Raw genomic sequence first — 19,974 nt, forward strand, 5'->3', positions numbered from 1 at the left:
AGGCCTCTCTGAGAGGGGACATTTGAGCAGAGACCTCTGTGATGTTCCTGGAAGCCAGCCATGCCGTAGTCTGGGGGAAGAGCATTCTAGGCAGAGGGGAAAGGAAGTGCCAGGGGCCGGAGGCCAGAGGGCACTCGGTGTGTTTGAGCAACAGCAAGAAAGCCAGAGGGGCTGGAGCGTGGTGAGAGGGAGAGCATGGGGACCAAGGTGGAGACGGTGACAGGAGCCAGGTCACACGGAATCTCGAAGACCGTGGTAGATTTTAATCCTAGGTGGGATGGGAAGCGACCGGAGTTTTTGAGCAGCCAGGTCACGTGGTCCGACTTCTGGTTTAAAAGTGGCGCTCCGGCTTTGGGTGGAGAAACATTGTAGAGGGTAAAACTAACAATCAGGAGACGGTAGGGCAGCTATTGCGATAATCCATGCAAGTGGTGACAGTGGCTCAGGTAGGGACGTGGCACAGCACTGGTGGGTAGCACTGCTCTCTGGATTCAATGTGAAGGTAGAACCCCCCCCCCCCCGCCATGGGATTTCATGGTGGACTGGAGGCGGCTGAAGGTGCCATGTTTTTAGATTGAATTCCGAGTTGCTAGCTTGAATCTTAGAGCAGGTGGTAGATGGAAGACTGAGGGAGGAGCAGGCTGGGGCGGAGTGGAAGGAAAGTGAGGCAGGACTTGTGTTTTGGACATGTTATGAGTGAGGTGCTTCCAGGAACCCAACTAGTGAACCACTCAGGGCACAGTTAGATATATAAGCCCAGATTTAGTGCAGGAGAGAGTCAGAACTAGGGAGACAGGTTTGGGAATTGTCGAGTAGAGCTGGTACTTAAAGCCGTGAACCCACTGTGATGGACTCAGGAACAAGTGTAGATAGAGGTCCGAGGACTAAACCCTGGAACAGACCACCGTTTAGTGGCAAAAGAGGAGGCAGATCCAGCAGAAGGGATGGAGAAAGAGCAGTTGGTGAGATGGAAGGAAAACCAGGAGCTCCAGAAGCCAAGTGGGAAGACCAGGTGTGCCCAATCCTCCTGAGAAACTGGGCGAGCTGGGACTGAGGAACTCATCACTGGCTCTGGAACGTGGGAATCACGGGCCCAGGGTCTCGGTGGAGGGCTGGGGTTCAAGCCTCTTTGGAATGGGTTCGAGAGAGAAAAGGAGAAGGAGTAGAAACTGAATCCAGACAACTCTTTCAAGGAGTTTAACTGAAATGGGGGACAGAGAAGGGGAACCGTACCTGAAAAGGGATGTCAGGTCAAGAGAGGGAGTGCCACAGCCGGCGGGTGCTCTGAGCGGGGCACCTCAGTTATGATTATTGTTACCATTATTCTCCTGTTCTAAACAGTGCTGCTGAATAAAGGCCCTATCAGGGTCTTGTTATTGAAAAGAAATGTCCTTGTTGTGGGTATGTGTTTTGTCAATATGACATCCTGCCCATCTGTGTATTGGTTCAACATTTCTGTTTTTTTGAAAGAGGGAAGGCTCTGATATTGTTCACTTGGGTTTGCTTCGCTGGCACCCCCAGGTCCCCTGCTCTTCAGAGCCCAGAGAGAACCCCTGAGGCCAGTGGGCTCAGGTTCCTCCCTGGCCAACCTTCTTAGCCCTGGCCCCATGTATCCCTCCACTGTGGTGAATTGCAGAGGTCTAAGTGTGGCATACGGTAGCCACACAGAAAGTTCCAGAAAGGCAGGGGCTGTGTCAGGCCCTGTCAATTCTTTCATTCCCCTAGAACACCCCTCACGAGCTCCTGGGGAGGGGAAGGGACCCCGTGAGTACCTAAGTATTACACCACGCAGCCAGGCCTTCATGAGCCAGGGTGCTGGTCAGGACGCCGATTCCTGCCAGTTACACAGCTGGAGAGCTGTGGGCCAACCAGTCCTGCCCTGGAGACAGTGGGCCAGGGCCCTGGAGCAGCCAGCAAGGAAGGGCCAGGTGCTCAGCAGTCAAAGACCAAGGCTGGCTGGACTGGGCCAGACACCTGTGCCCTGAAACACCTGCAGATTCTTGGAAGGCAAAGTGCTCTCAGCTGCCGTGGATGAGTTCTCTGGAACCTTTTTGATGATCTATCTACACCAGGCCTGGGTAGGCCCCAGGGAGCATGTCTTCTAGACAAGCCCCCTGCACACGCACACGCACACGCACGCACACGCACACAGCCTGAGCCACACGCTGGCACACATTCGAACAAGCCCCAGGCGTGAGCAGGGCATTCCTGCAGCTGTTGCGCACCCCCTTCCACCCACCCCCCAGGGGGAGGCGATGTCCCCGAGGGAACCGAGGTCTCTGGTCCCATCTTAAGCGCCGCTGGATCCCACATGACATCAGCAGCCCCCGTGCGGCTGCTGCCGGCAGTTCTGGGCTGGGCGCTGGGACCGGGCCGGCGCCAGGCACTGACACTTCGGCCCTTGTTGGGAGAACAGAGGGAGGCTCTCTTGTCCACGGCCTGTCCTCCGGCTCCAACTGCTGGCTCTTTCAGTGGCCTCTCCTCGGGCTGCGCAGGTACGTGGGGCCGGAGAGGCCAGGGCCCAGCAAAGGGGCCCACTGGGTCAGCCCAGGAGCGGGTGTGGCAGCGTTGTGGGCCCTCAGGGGGAGCACGGACCCCAGGGCGCTGGCTGAAGCCCGGCTACACTTCCAATCAGGCAGCTCTGCAGCTCGTGCTCTCAGGGCCCCACAGGGCTGGGCCTTTTGGAGCAGCCTGGGCTAGGGGATTCCCTCCTTCCCCTGGGGTCACTTTGTCAGCGCCCAAGAAGGCCATGGGGGTGGTTGCTCTAGGATCCTCCCTTGTAAAGACGGGTGGTTTTTATCCAGAGGGGCTAGGCTGCAGCCCAGGTCCCCCAGCGGGTCAAGGCTGTGGTCCTGGGATGTGCAGTACCTGCAGCCTCCATGAGCAACTGAGTTCTTAGGGGGGATCTCAGGTCTTAGCCTTGGCCTTCCAAGCAGGGGTGTGCCGTGGGCATCCTGAGCCAGGGCCCGGACACACCAACCTCCTTCACCCTGCAGACAGGGAGCAGGAAAGACACTGTGCTCCTGGCTGCATAGACCAGCTGGTCACACTCTTCAGACAGACACTAGCCAGGCGTGGGTCTTTTCTTCAAGGCCCCCAGGGCAGCTGCCATTCTAGGGACATTAAGTAGAAGTCCATGTGGCAGGGAGATAATAGTCAACACAACACAGATCCCAGCTCAGGGCTGTCCACAGGAATTCAGGGTTGCATATGCCTGTCTGGGAGCCTGGGGAGCCCAGCCCTCCAGTCCTGGCCATCCTGGACTTCCAGAGCTGCCCTGGCTCACAGGGATCTTGCCGTACTGGCAGTCCCCAACCCTTGAAAAGATCCAGCCTGGCAGGGTTACCCTTGGCCATTCCCCCTGGCTCTCTCTTGAGATATCTGATTAGAGAAGCTGGGTCCAGGGTACATCACTTCTTGTCCCTTGCTGGGGTCATTGGCCTTGTGTAGGAGATGCTCAGACTGTGGCAGATGCACAGGGTTGGGGAGGAGTGGAGAGCGCAGCAGTGCCTAAAGCCCTAGACAGATGGCACTCCTTCCCCAAAAACAGCTGTCTCATGCCTGGTCCCTCTTGTGTCCCCAGAGCCCACCTGATTGCTGCTTGGAGAATGGACTCTAGCCGGGCCGGGACCCCTAGTCCTCAGGTGAGTGGGTCTTGGTTCCCCTGCCCACCACTAGGGGGCTCACTTCCTCCACAGGGGAAATCTGTGGAAGCTCAGGCCAGCCTGATGGGCCCACCTAGAGCAGGACTGGGGGGGCAGACAGGGGTCACTGTGAGCTCACGGAAGTGGGCCGTTTGCAGGGTGAACAGGGCACAGAGTTGGGCAAGAGCTTCAAGAAGAAAATGGGGTGTTAGGAGAAGCAGATGAGATGGTGGATGGTTGGATGGGTTGGTAGACAAATGGAAAGAAGGAAGGAGGAAGCAGGCAGGCTAGTAGAAAAGGGAGCAGGGCCTAGGCCAAGGGAAAGTGGGGTGCTGAGGATCCTAACACACAGTCACTGCTGATCTTACTGACTTTTCTGTAAATGTCTTTAGCCCTCAAGGGCCAATGGGAACATCAACCTGGGACCTTCAGCCAACCCAAAGTGAGTTCTGGTCTCTCAAGCAACTTTCCTCCCTGGCTCCCCTCATACCTGACTCCTCTCATACCCGGCTCCCCTCTTCTTGAGAATCAGATCCAAGTTCTCTGGTCTACCATCAAGACCCTCTGCCACCTGGGACCCAGGACTGTCCCCCGGCTTTATCTCCCACTAATTCCCCAGCCTTTGCCCATGCTGAGTCACATGCCTCAAATGCACCCTAAAGTCTGCATTGTTAGCAATTCCCCACCCTCAGGCCCTTCTCAGGTCTGGGGGGCCAGATCTCTTGCCTTCTATGCAGTTGTGTCTGGTTTTCTCCCCAAATTGCCTGTTGGTTACTCGACTGTGGATCCCCAGGGGCAGGGGCCAGTCTTCCAAGCCCTCTTGGCTGGGAGAACATGGCATGCTTCAGTGGTGAGGAAGCTTGGCTCTTGGAAAGCTCCCTCTATTCCCCAGCTTCCAAGTTAAAGAGAAGCCTGGATTTGATCTCAGAAGCCAGGTTTCCCAAGTTCACAAATGCTGACCTGTGCTCTTCCCCTCCCCCCAGTGCCAGGCCCACCGACTTTGACTTCCTGAAAGTCATTGGCAAAGGGAGCTACGGGAAGGTGAGTGACACAGTGAGGTTGGGAGGCCTGGGTCTTCCCTTCCCTGGCCTCCTCCACCCTCTGCCTGTTGCTTGCATGTGCAAAGCGGGAGCTCAGAACCTGCAGAATCACAGACTCGGGGCCAGAGCCAGGGGCTGATGGAGAAATCCGAAGCTCAGAGGAGTCGGCCCCCATGGGGCCTTGCATTTGTGCTTCTGCTCAGGTCCTGCTGGCCAAGCACAAGTCTGACGGGATGTTCTATGCAGTGAAGGTGCTGCAGAAAAAGTCCATCTTAAAGAAGAAAGAGGTACCAGAACTTGTGCTCAGGCATTTCCCAGCCTAGGGTGGTTTCCCGAGATGGGTCCCAGTTCTGAAGGACCCATGGGGCTGGGCGCGGCTGCGGTCATAGCAGACATAGGCCCAGGTGGTGCTGAGGGTGCTGACCCTTCTCAAGGAAGCTGGGCCAACTGGCTCACCCACAGGGCTTTTGGGAGGACGCCGTCCCAGCCCTCCACCTTCCCCCGGGAAATTCAGGGCTCCATGGCTGACAAGCCCTCTGCCCTGTCTAGCTGCCAGCCTCCCTAGATGTGAGGTGTTGGAGGCTTACTTTATACTCTCCAAAGACCCCTCAAGCCGCAGCCGTCCCAGAGTTGTAGATTCTTCAGCTGACTTGAGTCTCTTTAATCCAGCCCCCGAGGGGGCATGGAGCAGGCCCTGAGAGAGGATTGACTATCAATCAGAGGACTCAGGCGAGGGAATTAATGTTAACAAGGACATCGTGAGGGCACATAGCACATAGGGGAGGTGGCCTGGCAGCTGGCCTCGAATGTGGGGTGCCCAGGCAGGAAAAACAGCATGAACAAAAGCATGAGTGTGGCTCCTTTTATGCAGTAATCACGTACGCTTGCCTTATCACCCCAGGGGAGGGGGACAGAGGTCTCTGACCCGGGGGCTGGAGGTGCACCTGTGAGGCTGGGGATGAGGCTGACCATTCAGAATCCTGCCTACTAGGCCCTGAGGGCACTAAGGAGCCACAGTGGGTATTTGAGCAGGGGCATGAGAAGGCCCTGGGCAGGGCGACCCCCATGAGTGAGTGAGGCCACATGGGCTGTGCCAGGGTACAAGGGGCTGTGGCGGGTTGTGGCATGGGCCCCTGCCTATGACTCCACAGCAGAACCACATCATGGCGGAGCGCAGTGTGCTGCTGAAGAACGTACAGCACCCCTTCCTGGTGGGCTTACGCTACTCCTTCCAGACGCCTGAGAAGCTCTACTTCGTGCTCGACTATGTCAACGGGGGAGAGGTGGGTGGACCCCTAGGGAGGCTTCCCTGGGCTGGGCTCTTACGTGCCCGGTGTGTACCAGATTCTGGAATGATCTCCCCTCATCCTCACAATAGACCCATTTTGTAGCTGAAAAACTGAGGCTCAGGAGGTAACTCCCTTGCTCAAGGTCGCCCAGCTTGTCCCTGACAGAGCCAGGATTTGAATGCAAGTCTGTTTGGCTCCCGGCCACAGCATTTCTTGACTGCCCCCACGCAAGGCTGCCCAGACTCACTTCAGCACACCTGGGTAAGGCCAGAGTTAGTGGAGCTCTGCGGTCAAGATTTCCAATGCCCCTTTTTTATACCACAGGCCACTGGGTGGGGGTGATTGGTCCCTGTGGTAAACAGAGACCCAAGGCCACTGGGTGACCCAGAAGCACAGCTGGGATAAGCTGGGCTCTGTCCTGGACTTCACTCTGTCTCTCTGGGCAGGTGATCCCAGATTGAACCTGTGTGACCTCATGACTTTTGGCCTGATACCAAGAGGGGAGTTTTTGCTCAAGATCCCTAAGTCCCCTGGTAGAGGTCAAGGCCTCTCCAAGGCCAGCAATACAGACCAAAGCAATTGGCTCACAGGCAGACCTAGGCTGGGCTCAGTTTGACAGCTCTGAGCATCTTATTGCCCCGGGGGGAGGAAAAGCACATCTTTGAATGACCCAGGGCCATTGGCCGCTCTGCCAGTTATGAGCTACATGGCCTTGGGCAAGTCACCCGACCCCTCCCAGTTTCCTCTTAGGTGAAACTGGCATCGTATTTGATACTTTAAAGGTAGTCATGAGAATTAAATGAGGTAAGAGATGTGAAAGGGTCTGGCTTCAAGCCTGGAACCCGGTAGCTGCTCAGTCCATGCGAATTAACCTCTCCTGCTGACACTTTGGACACCCACGACCGCTCTGTAGGGTGGGGGCCAGCATGCCCCCCCTTTTTTTTAAGTAGGCTCCACGCCTAACACAGAGCCCAACATGGGGCTTGCACTCCTCACAACTCTGAGCTCAAGGTGTGAGCTGAGATCAAGAGTCAGATCAGATGCTTACCCGATGGAGCCCCCCAGGTGCCCCAAGCATGCCCGTTTCCATCCGAGTACATCGCAGCTCAGAGAGCAGGTGACTCGGCCAGTTGCCCCGCACCCTGCATTCTAGCAGCTGCAGCCCCCCACCCGGAGACCCTCTCTCACACCTCCTCCCCTTCCAGCTCTTCTTCCACCTGCAGCGGGAACGCCGCTTCCTGGAGCCCCGGGCCCGGTTCTACGCCGCCGAGGTGGCCAGCGCCCTTGGCTACCTGCACTCCCTCAACGTCATTTACAGGTGAGGCCCGCCTGTGGCTCAGCCAGGCCTGGCCCTTCCGCCACAAATGCCAGGGCTTGTGTGGACCCCTAGGTCCTGGGGAACTTGGCCCTTTGTCCGAGGAGGACGGCCCAGCAGTGGGAGTAGAGTAGGAGCTTCCTTTCTGGGATCAAGTGCCCATTCTCCTTGGGCTCCCCGTCCACATCTCTGTGAGCCTCCGGGAACAGTCCTCCTGCCAGGACCCTGGGCTCCCGGCTCTCCTCACTAAGTGAGACCTCGCGGTGCTCGTTTCTCTTGTTTTCTGCAGGGACCTGAAACCAGAGAACATTCTCTTGGACTGCCAGGTTGGTGTGCGTGTGTGTGCGTGTGTGTGTGTGTGTGTGTGCGCGCGCGGGCGCACATAGCTGCACACATGTGCTGTGTGCTTATGAGTGTGTGTGCAAGCATTGTACCTGTGTGCAGATGGGTAGGGATGCATTCGAGTATGTGTGCACATACGTGTGTGTGTGTACGAGGTCTGTGGGGGGTAGGGGTGGAGCCAGGTAGAGGCTCTTGGACTTTGTAGTCTTTCCATGTCTTAGACTGGGTCCCCTGGAAACAGATGGAGCGTTGAGTGCAGATGGTTATTGGGGAATGCTCTTAAGAGATCCAGTTTTAAGGGGGTGAGGAGGCAGGATTGGGCAGAGGAGGAAGCCCACCTGCATTGTGGTTGCAGTTGAGGAGGCCTTGGCTGATCTTACAGGGGAGGGGAGGGCCCAAGCTGGGGCGACTCTTTAGAACCATTCCAAATTGAGCCAGGGAGGCTGGGCTTTTGTGCCCCTGCATTGACCAGTCACTGGGTGTGGATTGCCCCTGGGGAGGGGCTTAACTTTGGGTGAGGGCAATGTCCCAGAAGTGGGGGGATGGGCATGACAGCTCCTAAAGGGGGGATCTAAGCAGAGCCCCACAGTATCCACTCACTCCATGACCTCCACCAGCCACCCACCTGCCCAGCTGCCCCAAGATATGGTTCCTTTCTGAAACGCCAGCCCTCTGTCAAGGGAGCTGCCACCACCAGTCCCCTTCAGCAAGGACATTCCTGGAGCTGCCATGTTGTAGGGCATGGGTCTAAGTCTGTGATAAGCTAGGGTGGGGGGGGCAGACAGTGCAATGCTATCCCCCCACCTTGCCCCTTGTACTGCTCCTGGCATCCAGTCTAGGAGCTCTGGGTCTCTAAGTGGAGCCCGTAGCCTGGGCCAGAGCCTGTAGCTGACTCCACAGCTGCTGCCCTGGGGTGAAGCATCTGGGCTTTGGGGTTAGGCCTGACCATACCTTTAGCTTAGACCACCCACCCACCCTCCTCTGCAGGGACACGTGGTGCTGACGGATTTTGGCCTCTGCAAGGAAGGGGTAGAGCCTGAGGAGACCACATCCACATTCTGTGGCACCCCTGAGGTAAGCCAAACCTTGTAGGAGAGGTCAGAGGCCAGGCCATGAGTGGTTGAGCTTCAACTCCTGCTTAGAGCCAACAGGTTACACCGGGGTGGGGGAGCCTCACTCCTGTCACCCAAGCCCTTGCCCTGAGCTGGCTGTGCTCTCTGCCTTGCTTTCCTCGTCCGTGTAATGGGGGCACCAGCTCTGGGGGCTGCCAGGGAAGCTCTGCAGCAATGCAGTCCTATAGAAATAGAAATAGCCGGGGCGCCTGGGTGGCTCAGTCGTTGGGCGTCTGCCTTCGACTTGGGTCATGATCCCAGGGTCCTGGGATTGAGCCCCGCATCGGGCTCCCTGCTCGGCGGGAAGCCTGCTTCTTCCTCTCCCACTCCCCTTGCTTATGTTCCCTCTCTCGCTGTCTCTCTCTCTCTGTCAAATAAATAAATAAAATCTTAAAAAAAAAAAAAAAGAAATAGAAATAGAAATAGCCATGCAAACCATATACTCAATGTAAAGTTTCCCAGTAGCCACATTTAAAAAATAAAAAGAAACAGGTGGAATTCATTTTAGTAATATATTTTAATTGACCCAATATATACAAAATATTGTCCTTTCAACATACAATCAATATAAAATTGTTGAGATAGTTTATTCTTTTTTTTCTAACTAAGTCTTTGAAATGAGATCAGTCTCCTTTCAAGTGTTCGGTAGCCGTGTGATGAGTGGCTGCCATATTGGACAGCCTGCCCTACAGGGTGAAGTCCATGTGCAACAGGAGGGCTTGGCCTGACAGTTAAGATCAGGGCTTGCAAATGTAAAATGCTGGTCTACGCCCCTCTTCCAGCTGCCAAGAGCTTGGGGGGCTAAAATCTGTGGGTCTCAGCAGTAATTCATTCATGTCTATGTGTCCTGCCAAGGCCTCCCTGGAGCCTTGTGGTGAAAACCCTTCCCTGGACTCCCACCAGTGTTGACCCTTGGACCTTGGACCCAAAGGGGTTCCCAGTTGACAGATATCTGGGTGGGGGCTGGGAGGCAGAGGCTGCAGGACCGGGAAGCTCCTCCTGATCTGGCATGGGACAGGACATTAGCTGCTCTGTTGTTCTCTGCTAGAAAATCTGTATCTCAGATCTCAGCTGGGCCTCCTATTTGGTTTTGGGGCAGCTGATGGACTGCTGATCTCTCTGAGCAAGAGCCATTGTCTGTGTTTGCATATGGCAGGGTGTCCCCTGGACAGAGCTGGTGGCCCAGAGCCTGACACCCCAGCCATCCCTTCCTTGGACATTGCCAGGGTGAGGAGCAGGGCATAGGACACCCTGGATTGTGTAGGAGACATGGGGCCCCAACACGCCATCTCTTCCCTAACTCTGCCACTGTTGTGTTGCCAGGAAGCACAACAAGAGTACCCATGGTTGCTCCCATTGTTCAAGGCCTACACACATATCATATTACACCTAGATTAGCACAGAGCCTTAAAACAGCCCCCAAGGAGGGATCCTGCAACCCCATTTTATGGAGGAGGAAATCAGGGTTCTGGGAGGTTAAATGAGTCCTACATGGACTCAGGTCTGGGTGACTTCCTGCCCCTCCCACACTCACACAGTCTCTCAAAATGGCTCCCTCGGTTGCTGAGACCCCTTTCCTTAGTGGCAGAGACGCCAGGCTAGGGGGTCACCAAGCCCTTGGGTTTGGCAGAAAGCCCAGCTCTGCCTCGGGTCCTCTTCTTGTTGGAAGGCACAGCTCTGTGGCATGCATTCATCTGTCAATATGAGCTCACGCGTCACCACCTCTTTCCTGATTTCTACCCATCTCTCTGTCACTGAGGTTTCCAGGACAAGTATGGGCCACGTTTACTTACACTTCACCATTAGTCTCCGCAGTGCACTGTGAGTACTCACAGGGCTTTCCTGTTCCCAGGACACCAATTGGATGCTTTTGTGCAAATTAGATAAAGGCACCCCCTTGGGCACATTAATTAGAAAAAGTTACTCTATTAAACATTAATCAAGTTGCCAGATACAGCCCTATACTGGCATTATGGCTTGGTGAGTTAATCACAGCCAGGCTTCCATCTTCCTATATCCATTTGGCTGGTACTTTTGTATGGTGCCCCACTTACACAACTATACAGGGCGGTCCTGCCTGATCTCCCCTATGTCTCCAGCACGTTGGCAAAGGGTCACGCACAGAGTTGGCCTTTGGCAAAGGGATGCTGATTGAACATATGCACAGCCGAGTGAATATCACAGCAGGATCAACCCCTGGTGATCTTTTCTTCTAAGTGCCCTGCTTACAATTGGGGAGACTGAGGCCGAGTATCTTTCATATACGTGTATTTCTCCTCAACAGTACTTAGCTCCAGAAGTGCTTCGTAAAGAGCCTTATGATCGGGCAGTGGACTGGTGGTGCTTGGGGGCAGTTCTCTACGAGATGCTGCAAGGCCTGGTGAGTGGGGTGTAACCATCTGCAAGGGACATGTGGCTCTGGGAAGAGATGGGGGTGGATCTCTCCCTTGTGTGGCCTCCTCAGGCTCCTCAAGGAACCGAATGAGCCATCTCTCTACTCCAACCTCAAAGAGATGATGTCAGGATTATGCATGTTTCTTTAATAGCATTAGTTCAGCACTTTACAACACACCATCTCGCATGTTACTCCCTTAGCACCTAGAAACAGCCTTTGGAGGCTGCCATTATAGGAAATGGAGTTGTTCTTATTTACCGAGAGGGAAACTGAAGTCCAGAAAGGTCTCAGTGCTGGTAGTTTGTGGAACCAGCCCTGGGGCCAGTCCTAGGCTGCCTGCTCAGCATAGGCGTTGTGTAGACTTACCCCAGCAGAGGTGTTGCTCTGGGCTGGCTTCGCCAACAGAGCGTGCGGGATATGAAAGAACGGGCTCTGGGGAGTCAGGAAGAGGAAGAGCCAGCGGAGGAGGCAGGATGAAGAGCCTCAGGAAAGAGTGGGCTCTGGGCACGGAGTGGGGCCTGGCTCTCTTCCTGGCCCTGTGGCTTAATCTCTCTGAGCCTTGTCTTATCCAACAAATTACTACCCGTCTTCAAAGATGGCTGTGCGGCTGGGCTGGAATGATGAGGGGGAACGTGTTCACTTTGCAAAGTGCAGAGTTGGTGCCCAAGCTGGGTTGAGAGAGCTGGGAGAGGGGGTGCTCCCGGGAGGCCCCCTCTCAGCCTTCCCAGCAGTCCTCTCCTCTGTGCCGGAAGCCGAGGTCTCTGTCTCTCTCCAGTCTGCGGCACGACCCATTGCACAAGACACAGTCTGGCTGAATCCTTCCATTACCTGGCTTTGCTCTAAGTCTCCCTGAGACCTTTCCCCACTTTAGCATGGATGAGCCTCCAGCTTCTCTCTCTCTATCTCTCTCTCATCAGCCACCATTCTACAGCCAAGACATGACCCAGATGTATGAGAACATTCTGTACCAGCCACTACAGATCCCCGGGGGCCAGACTGTGGCTGCCTGCGACCTCCTGCAAGGCCTTCTCCACAAGGACCAGAGGCAGCGGCTGGGCTCCAAATCAGACTTTGTAGGTGAACTGCTAGCAGAGCACCGGTCCCTGATGGGGGTGCTCAGCTTCCTGCAGAAGCAGCTTAGAAGCACAGTGATGTGCATCCAGCTGCCCTCCAAAACCAGGCATTGCGAACTCCTTCATTTGGAAATTCACAGCTGCTACTGCTTAATTGCTTCCTTCAGTCCAGTTCTTTTATTCAACCAATGTTTACTGAGCACCTACTATGTGCCAGGCATTGAGTTAGGTTCTAGCGATTCAATGGGCCTGGGTCTCTGCCCTTATTAAGTTGACTGGGGGAGGGCAGACAGCAAACAAACATTATGGTATATAATTATTGCAGAGTGTGACAAGTACCAGGAAATAAATGAACAATGAGCCAAGACAGACAATAATGGGAGGGAGTGGATTTACACTAGCATGGTGAGGGAGGTCCGCTCTGAGGAGGTGACAACACAGGGCACAGCATGTGCAAAGGTCCTGTGGCAGGAACAAGAAGCGTGGTCCACTTTGGCGGGTTTTGAGCAGGGGTATGGCAAGACTCAATTTCAGTTTTAAGAAATTCCTCTGGTTTCTGTGCAGAGAGAGGACTGGACTTGGTTTTTGCCAGTGCCAGGCTGGGCATTCAGGATATAGAGATGAGTAATTCACTCTCGATTCCTGTAATGAGTTCATGATTTCTTTTTTATTAAAGTAGTACTCGAAAAATAATCTTACATTCTCTATTCAACAAAAGGTAATTTGAATTTATAAAAGGAAGACCACAGTGCTTTTCTTCCTGGAAGTTTGCTTTCTCTTCTAGCAGAGTGGTTGTGATGCATGGACAGACTACCTGGGTTCAGATCCCTCCTCCACCTTCCTAGTCCTTTCTGGTTGCAGGACCTTGGGCAAATTGCATAACTTCTCTATGTAAGCTTCAGTTTCTCCATCTGCAATAATAATACCTAGCTCACAGCTGCTCTAAAGATCACGTGAATTAATATATGCAAAGCACTTAGGCCAGTGCTAAGTGTTGGTACCCATAGCCACACATGCTGGATACCATGAAGTGTAACAACATTTAGGGCGTTTGCCTACCCATCCCTGGCCAGCTTAAAGAAGGGGACTTTTATTTTATTTTATTTTTTATTTATTTATTTTTTATTTATTTATTCATGAGAGACAGAGAAAGGCAGAGGCAGAGGGAGAAGCAGGCTCTGTGCGGAGCAGGGAGTCCGATGTGGGACTCCATCCCAGGACCCTGGGATCATGACCTGAGCCGAAGGCAGACGCTAACCGACTGAGCCACCCAGGCGCCCAAGAAGGGGACTTTTATGAAGACTGGTGCCCTTCTTCTAAGTGGAAATTTGCATCTTAAAAAATATGTATGATTTTTCAAATAAGGTATACATTCCCATAGATCAAAATTCAAAGGATATGAAGAGAAAGTCCCTCTAGTCACCCAGTTCCTTAGTTTAAAGGCAACCATTGTTATCTGTTTCTTGGGTACTCAAGATATTTTGGATCTGGCTTTTTAAGAGGCGTGCAGGGCATGAGGTGGGGAGTGGTTATGATGTAGGGAGCTGGAGGATCATTCCTTGCGAAACACAGACCGAGAGGGTCCCGCTGGGCTAGGAGGAGCTTGGTGCTCACATCGGCTTAGATGAGGAAAGAAACATTGAGTGAGGCCCGGGGCTGAGTCCGAAGTTCTGGGCCTCCAGGAACCTGCAGCTTTTCCTGAGGCTTTACTTCCTTCACCTTCCTTCCTGAGCTGATGTGGTCTATTTTTCTGGTTTGCATTCTAGAAGAATCAAGATGCACTGAGGCAGGTGGGTGGGGTGGCAAGATCCTCTGGGAACCCCAAAGGCAAGTTCTGCACTCTTGTTCACTGACAAACCACCACAGCGTCCCGTGGTGCTGGCATAGAGTAGGCGCTCGGTAAATAGCTGAGAAATAAATGAATACTATGGGGGAGAAGGGTGTGGGTTTTAGGTGTGGCGAAGGGAAGAGACCTGGCTGCAGAACAGCCCTTTGTCCCGGGAAACCAGCTGGAAGTATGAGTTACTTTCCCAGTAAAGGTTTTAGGGCTTGACAGCCAGTTGCCAGTAGATTTGGAGCTCCCAGACATGGGAGGTGGGGGTGGGGTGGGGAGGAGTGCTTTGGGGAGGGCTACTTGTGATCAGCACCTTCTTCCTGCAGCTTGAGATAAAGAGCCATGTATTCTTCAGCCCCATAAACTGGGATGACTTGTACCACAAGAGGCTGACTCCACCCTTCAATCCAAATGTGGTAAGAAGTCACTGTGTTCCAGATTCTGGATTTCGGGGGCTGGTGGGAGCTTGGAGGTGATCCGGGCCGACTCTCTTTCTATAGGTGGGAAAACCAAGGGCCCAAGGCCACACGGTAAGTTAGAGGCAAAACAGGGTCTAGACCCCAGAAGTCCTGACTGCCGGTCCAGCTCTGTGTGATGAGCCACGCTGCCCACCCCCCTTCATTCTCAGCACCAATAACCTTCATTGGAGAGCCCTTTACACTGTTTAAAGCACCCTCTGGGGGCTCCTGGCTGGCTCAGTCAGTGGAGCATGCGACTCTTGATCTCAGAGTTGAAGGTTTGAGTCCCATGTTGGGTGTAGAGATTACTTAAAAATAAAGTCTTAAAAAAATAAGTAAATAGGGGCACCTGGGTGGCTCAGTCAGTTGGGCATCTGCCTTCAGCTCAAGTCATGATCCCAGGGTTCTGGGATCAAGCCCCGCATGGGGCTCCCTGCTCAGCGGGAAGCCTGCTTCTCCCTCTCCCTCTGCCCGCCGCTCCCCCTGCTCGCGCTTTCTGTCTCTCTCACTCTCTCTGTGAGACACAGTGAGAGAGGGAATACAAGCAGGGGGAGTGGGAGAGGGAGAAGCAGGCTCCCCACCGAGCAGGGAGCCTGATGCGGGGCTTGATCCTAGGACCCTGGGATCATGACCTGAGCCGAAGGCAGACGCTTAACAACTGAGCCACCCAGGCGCCCAATAAATAAAATCTTTAAAAAAAATAAAAAAATAAGTAAATAAACCCTTCTCTGTCACATAGCACATCCAGATGGAACCAAGCCCTGTAAAACTTTTTTTCTCCTGATAATAAAAACGACATGTATTCATTATAGAAGGTGTGTAAAACAGAGTTTAAAGCAGCAGGGAGGAAAAGCTTATTATCTCGCTGCCCAAGAGAAACTGCTGCTGGCATATTCCTTCCTGTCTTTTTCTGTGTGTTTTTACATAGGTCATACTTTATACATATAGATATCTTCTCCCCTTACCTTTCTTTTCTTGCTAGAAACAATCTCATTATTTCCCCCAAATCATATAAAACTTTCTAAGTATCATTTTAAATGGCTACATAATATTTCAGCCCTCTGTTGGTGATATAATTTATTCAACCATGCTCCTAATGGTGAACCTTAGGTTATTTATCATTCTTTCTTTATCATAAAAGTACCGATGAACACCTTTAAGTGTGTATCTTTGCCTTGGGTTGATTATTTCCTAAGATGGATTCCAGGTGGGGAATTACCAGGTCAAAAGAATGTGAACATTTTTAGGTTTTTTCTTTTTTTTTTAAATTTTAGGTGATCTCTACACCCAGTGTGGGGCTTGAACTCAAGACCCTGAGGTCAAGAGTTGCTTGCTCTCCCCAACTGAGCCAGCCAGGCACTCCCCTAGGCTCTTGATTCCCACTGCCTTAACCATGCAGTGGGGAGTAAAATCCACTTCCTGTCAACAGGGTCGGCTGGAGAATTGTCATCTTGCTCTCTGCAACGGGTGCAGTTGTTACTGTTTTTAGCTTTGCAAATTTGTTAAGTAAAACATGGCATCTCATATTGTTTTAATTTCTTTTATAGTGAAGGTGGCTAGTGTTTAATTAGTGCTGTTAATTAGCGCTAATATTAATTAGCGGTGGTAGTATACATGAAAGGAGCCCCATTTGAAGCAGACGTTGGAGGTTTACTCAGCCACCTGCGAAGTGTTCAGCAGTGTCAAGCTGCTTCCATCCGTGTACTTTGCACACCTCAACACTGCCGATGTTTGCTATTTACACCTCACCTTTCGTGAATTACCTGTGCATGAAGGTCTCTTTGAGCACCAGAGTCTTTTTTTTTTTTTAAGATTTTTTATTTATTTATTCATGAGAGACAGAGAGAGAGAGAGAGAGGCAGAGGGAGAAGCAGGCTCCCAAGGAACAGAGAGCCCGATGCGGGACTCGATCCCAGGACCCTGGGATCATGACCTGAGCCGAAGGCAGACGCTTAACCATCTGAGCCACCCAGGCGCCCCGAGCACCAGAGTCTTGACAACAGTTGTCAGATAGGATACACTCAGTCCAGGTAGCTGAAAAGTTTCTTTATCTGGGGGTGTAAAAAAGACCCTGATGTGAAAAAAGACCTTTATCTGGGGGTGTAAAAGACCCTGGAGAGAGAATAATATAAAAAATGCTAGACAGGGAGGTAATAGGATGCAATGAATGGACTTTAAAGTAAGACATACTGGGAGTGGATTCCTGGTTCTGTCACCTACCACTGTGAGACCTTGAATAAGTGTCTTTAGCATTGATATCATTTGTAAAAAACAGAAAACATCTGTCTTGTCTAGGACCACACAGCTAACAAGAGCCAGGGCCAGGATCTACACTCTGGTCTTGGAACGCTGGTCCCTGAGCTGGGACCACTGTGCCCTGTGGCCTTTTTGAGAAGTTGGAAACCATGGTGTTTTTGGTTCTACAACCTGAGGCTTGCATACTCAAGTGGATATGCAGACCTTTCCACTTGCTCACCTGCTCACTTCAGAAAACCCGGGTGGCCTAGTATTCTCCAGGGACTGTGCCTTCCTCACAAAGAGGCTGATTCATTTAGCTCATGCCGCCTAACAAGCCACCCCCCAAACGAGGTGGCTTAAAACAATTTTGTATTTCACTCCAATTCTGTGGGTTGGCTGGGTGAGTTTTTTTGGCCGGTGCCAGGCCAGCTGGTCTCTGCCGGGCTCTCACGTCAGGGATCTAGAACTGCCTCACTCAAATGCCGGGCAGTTGGCCAGCAGCTGGGGCAACTGGATTCTCCTTCTGAGGCCTCTCCTACTCTAACGGGCTTGCCTGGGCTTGTTCTCATGGTGGCCCAGGGTTCCAAGTGCAGCAGGAGAGAACAACTCCCAATGTGTGCTTCTCAAGCCTTGGCTTGCTTCACATCCGGTAACGTGCCATTGTCCCAAACAAGTCACATGGCTAACCCGTATTAAACCCATACCATATTAAAGGTATGGAGAGCTAGACTCCACCTCTGGATGGCGGGTGGAGGACTTATGACCATTAAAGCTGATACACAGGTCTTCCTCCAAGACGGCAAAAGCCAGCCAGTCACTCTGCTACCATTATTACCTTATTTGGTCTTCTTCATAAGGCCTATCAACACCCCAGATTGTCTTTTTGTCTATTTGTGTACATGCTCATTATCAGTCTTTTTTTTTTTTTTTAAAGATTTTATTTATTTGAGAGAGAGAGAATGAGAGAGAGCACATGAGAGGGGGGAGAGTCAGAGGGAGAAGCAGACTCCCTGCCGAGCAGGGAGCCCGATGCAGGACTCGATCCAGGGACTCCGGGATCATGACCTGAGCTGAAGGCAGTCGCTTAACCAACCGAGCCACCCAGGCGCCCTATCAGTCTTCTTCATAAGGCCTATCAACACCCCAGACTATCTATTTCTGTACATGCTCATTATCAGTCCTCCTACCCTCTGCATAATATAGGCTCCATGAAAGCAGGGGCCCACTCTATTTTGTTCTCCTGTATTTCCAGTGCCATGAACAGTGCCTGGTAGGCATTCAGTAAGTGTATATTGACTAGACTTGTCAGAGGGTTGGTGTGGCGCAGGCAGGGTGCCAGGAGGTTAGAGGAATTGATATGTGGTTAGTGGGCCACATGGAATAAGATGACTAATGCATACACATACGTAAGTGACAGGTAAAGGTGGGTGTCCACGAGGCCCTCAGAGGGGAGGCCTAACATCCCTCTCAGGGCTTGTGGGTTCCTTTGGCAGCTCTGCCCCCCGTGTTCCTATCTCACCGTTGGTTTCTATTCACAGGCAGGACCTGCTGACTTGAAACACTTTGACCCCGAGTTTACCCAGGAAGCTGTTTCAAAGTCCATTGGCTGCACTCCCGACACTGTGGCCAGTAGTTCTGGGGCCTCGAGTGCATTCCTGGGATTTTCCTATGCACCAGAGGATGAGACCATCTTGGACTACTAGAAGAGAAGCACTTGTGTAGCCACTGAAGACAGCTGGTATCCCTCAGGAATTACCTTCCTTACCTTCTGCTTCTAGTAACAGAGACTCAAAGTAACAATGGCTTAAATAAGGTTACGTATATTTTTCCAGCACATAAAGGAAGAATGTTGTTAGGTGGTTCAAGGCTGGTTGGACAGGTCTTCAGATACTCAGAGGCTTTCTGCATTTCTGCTCTGCCATCCTCGGCAATTGGCTTTCAATATTAGGATTTGCCGCATTGCCACGGAATGGTTGCTGCAGCTCTGGTCACTGCTTCTGTGTCCTGGGCAAGGAAAAAGGAGGCAAGGAGGGAAGAGCAAAATAGCACCTTGACAGAGCTTCCCCAGAAGTCCCCACCAATGGCTTCTGCTCATTAGCCATCCACTCCTACCTGTAATGGAGGCTGGGATATGTGGTTTATTAGCTGGGCACATTACTACCCCTAAAAACACAGGCTCTAATACTAAGGGAGAAGGGGGAAATGTGGGGTAGGCAACCAGCATCTCTCTACCAAAGGACCTCTTGGTGTTTGGATTTTTATCTCCACGTGTAAAATGACAGAGATGTAATAAGCCTATAGGCTATTACTCAACATGCTCTAATTTTTCTCTGTTGATGGTATCTTTTTGTTGTTGTTGTGGGTGGTACTGGACATTGTTATTAGGTTTGCCTGCCTGACACCTGAACCCTTTCCTATGTCCGGGCAATCTCCTAGCTCGTGAGCCCTGATGAAGGGGAGTAATTACCTCTACTTACAGTAGCTGAAAATGCTAGATACTGACTTTCCCAGCCTCCTGTGCTGCGAGGGCCAGGCATGTGGCCCAGGGATGCACCTGTGCCAGATTTTGACTCAAGGAAGGGACTAGAAGCTTTCATGTGGTAACTGTGGTAACAGTACCCACAAAACCGAGTAGGATGGATCATGTTGCCTTATTTCAGTGGCAAAGTGGTCTTTTTTTCACAAACCTGTGGTTCATCAGCTACTTCAGGGTGGGCTTATTGGCTTTTTGGCTTGTGGACAAGGAGAGAACTTTAACATCAGTGTGTGCTGGCGATTTTATTGCCTTTTCCTCCTAACCCCACTCTTTCTCTTCCTTTTTATTTCTGCTCAGCTCCTTGCCCCAGGAATAATGGGGGATGACGCTGGAAGACCATGGAAGACACACCAATGACACTAACATTGACCTACTGGAGATCCAAGCTGCGTCAGGAAAAGTTACTGTTACCCTATGACATGTGCTGAGAACTTGGAAAGAAACACCCTGATTTGGTTTCCATCATAACAGCAACTGTTAACTGACAAATGTGGAACATGATGGAGAGGCCCACATTCTCCCAACTTCCCAAAGCAAAAAGCGAGAGTGTAGTTGTCAGGTAACAGGATAGTACTGTCAAAAGTACACAACCTGCTATGGGTTGTGCAACACATGCTTCCATGTGGTCTAAGACGGTAAAGTCACAAAATTTTCACCAGGATAGAAAATAAAAATGAAGAAGAACTATAATATTGAAC

The 19,974-nt window shown here is 52.1% G+C and overlaps 1 protein-coding gene across 3 annotated transcripts; it reads left to right on the forward strand.

Annotated features, from left to right (window-relative positions):
• The first annotated feature begins 2,374 nt into the window (after positions 1-2,374).
• SGK2 (serum/glucocorticoid regulated kinase 2) lies at positions 2,375-19,966 on the forward strand. Of its 3 annotated transcripts, none has more exons than XM_036096074.2 (14): positions 2,375-2,495; positions 3,584-3,644; positions 4,037-4,086; positions 4,628-4,685; positions 4,888-4,971; positions 5,836-5,967; positions 7,179-7,291; positions 7,578-7,614; positions 8,618-8,704; positions 11,027-11,122; positions 12,055-12,210; positions 14,371-14,460; positions 18,279-18,478; positions 19,574-19,966. In XM_036096074.2, the coding sequence occupies exons 2-13, from the start codon at positions 3,609-3,611 to the stop codon at positions 18,441-18,443; spliced, it is 1,104 nt and encodes a 367-aa protein (XP_035951967.1). In that variant the 5' UTR covers positions 2,375-2,495; positions 3,584-3,608; the 3' UTR covers positions 18,444-18,478; positions 19,574-19,966. The 3 variants fall into 3 exon arrangements, with proteins under 3 accessions (XP_035951967.1, XP_035951969.1, XP_035951971.2); XM_036096076.2 differs by having other exon boundaries at positions 2,388-2,495; positions 5,839-5,967; XM_036096078.2 differs by lacking the exons at positions 14,371-14,460; positions 18,279-18,478; positions 19,574-19,966 and adding an exon at positions 13,977-14,100 and having other exon boundaries at positions 2,388-2,495.
• Positions 19,967-19,974: the final 8 nt, after the last annotated feature.

Source organism: Halichoerus grypus, chromosome 10, assembly GCF_964656455.1.
Source record: "Halichoerus grypus chromosome 10, mHalGry1.hap1.1, whole genome shotgun sequence".
NCBI lineage: Eukaryota > Metazoa > Chordata > Mammalia > Carnivora > Phocidae > Halichoerus > Halichoerus grypus.

Coding starts and splice junctions, on each gene's coding strand:
- SGK2 (XM_036096074.2), top strand. CDS start 3,609: ATGGACTCTAGCCGGGCCGGGACCCCTAGTCCTCAG. Junction 12,211..14,370: donor TGGGCTCCAAATCAGACTTT/GTAGGTGAACTG, acceptor TTCTTCCTGCAG/CTTGAGATAAAGAGCCATGT. Junction 14,461..18,278: donor CACCCTTCAATCCAAATGTG/GTAAGAAGTCAC, acceptor TTCTATTCACAG/GCAGGACCTGCTGACTTGAA.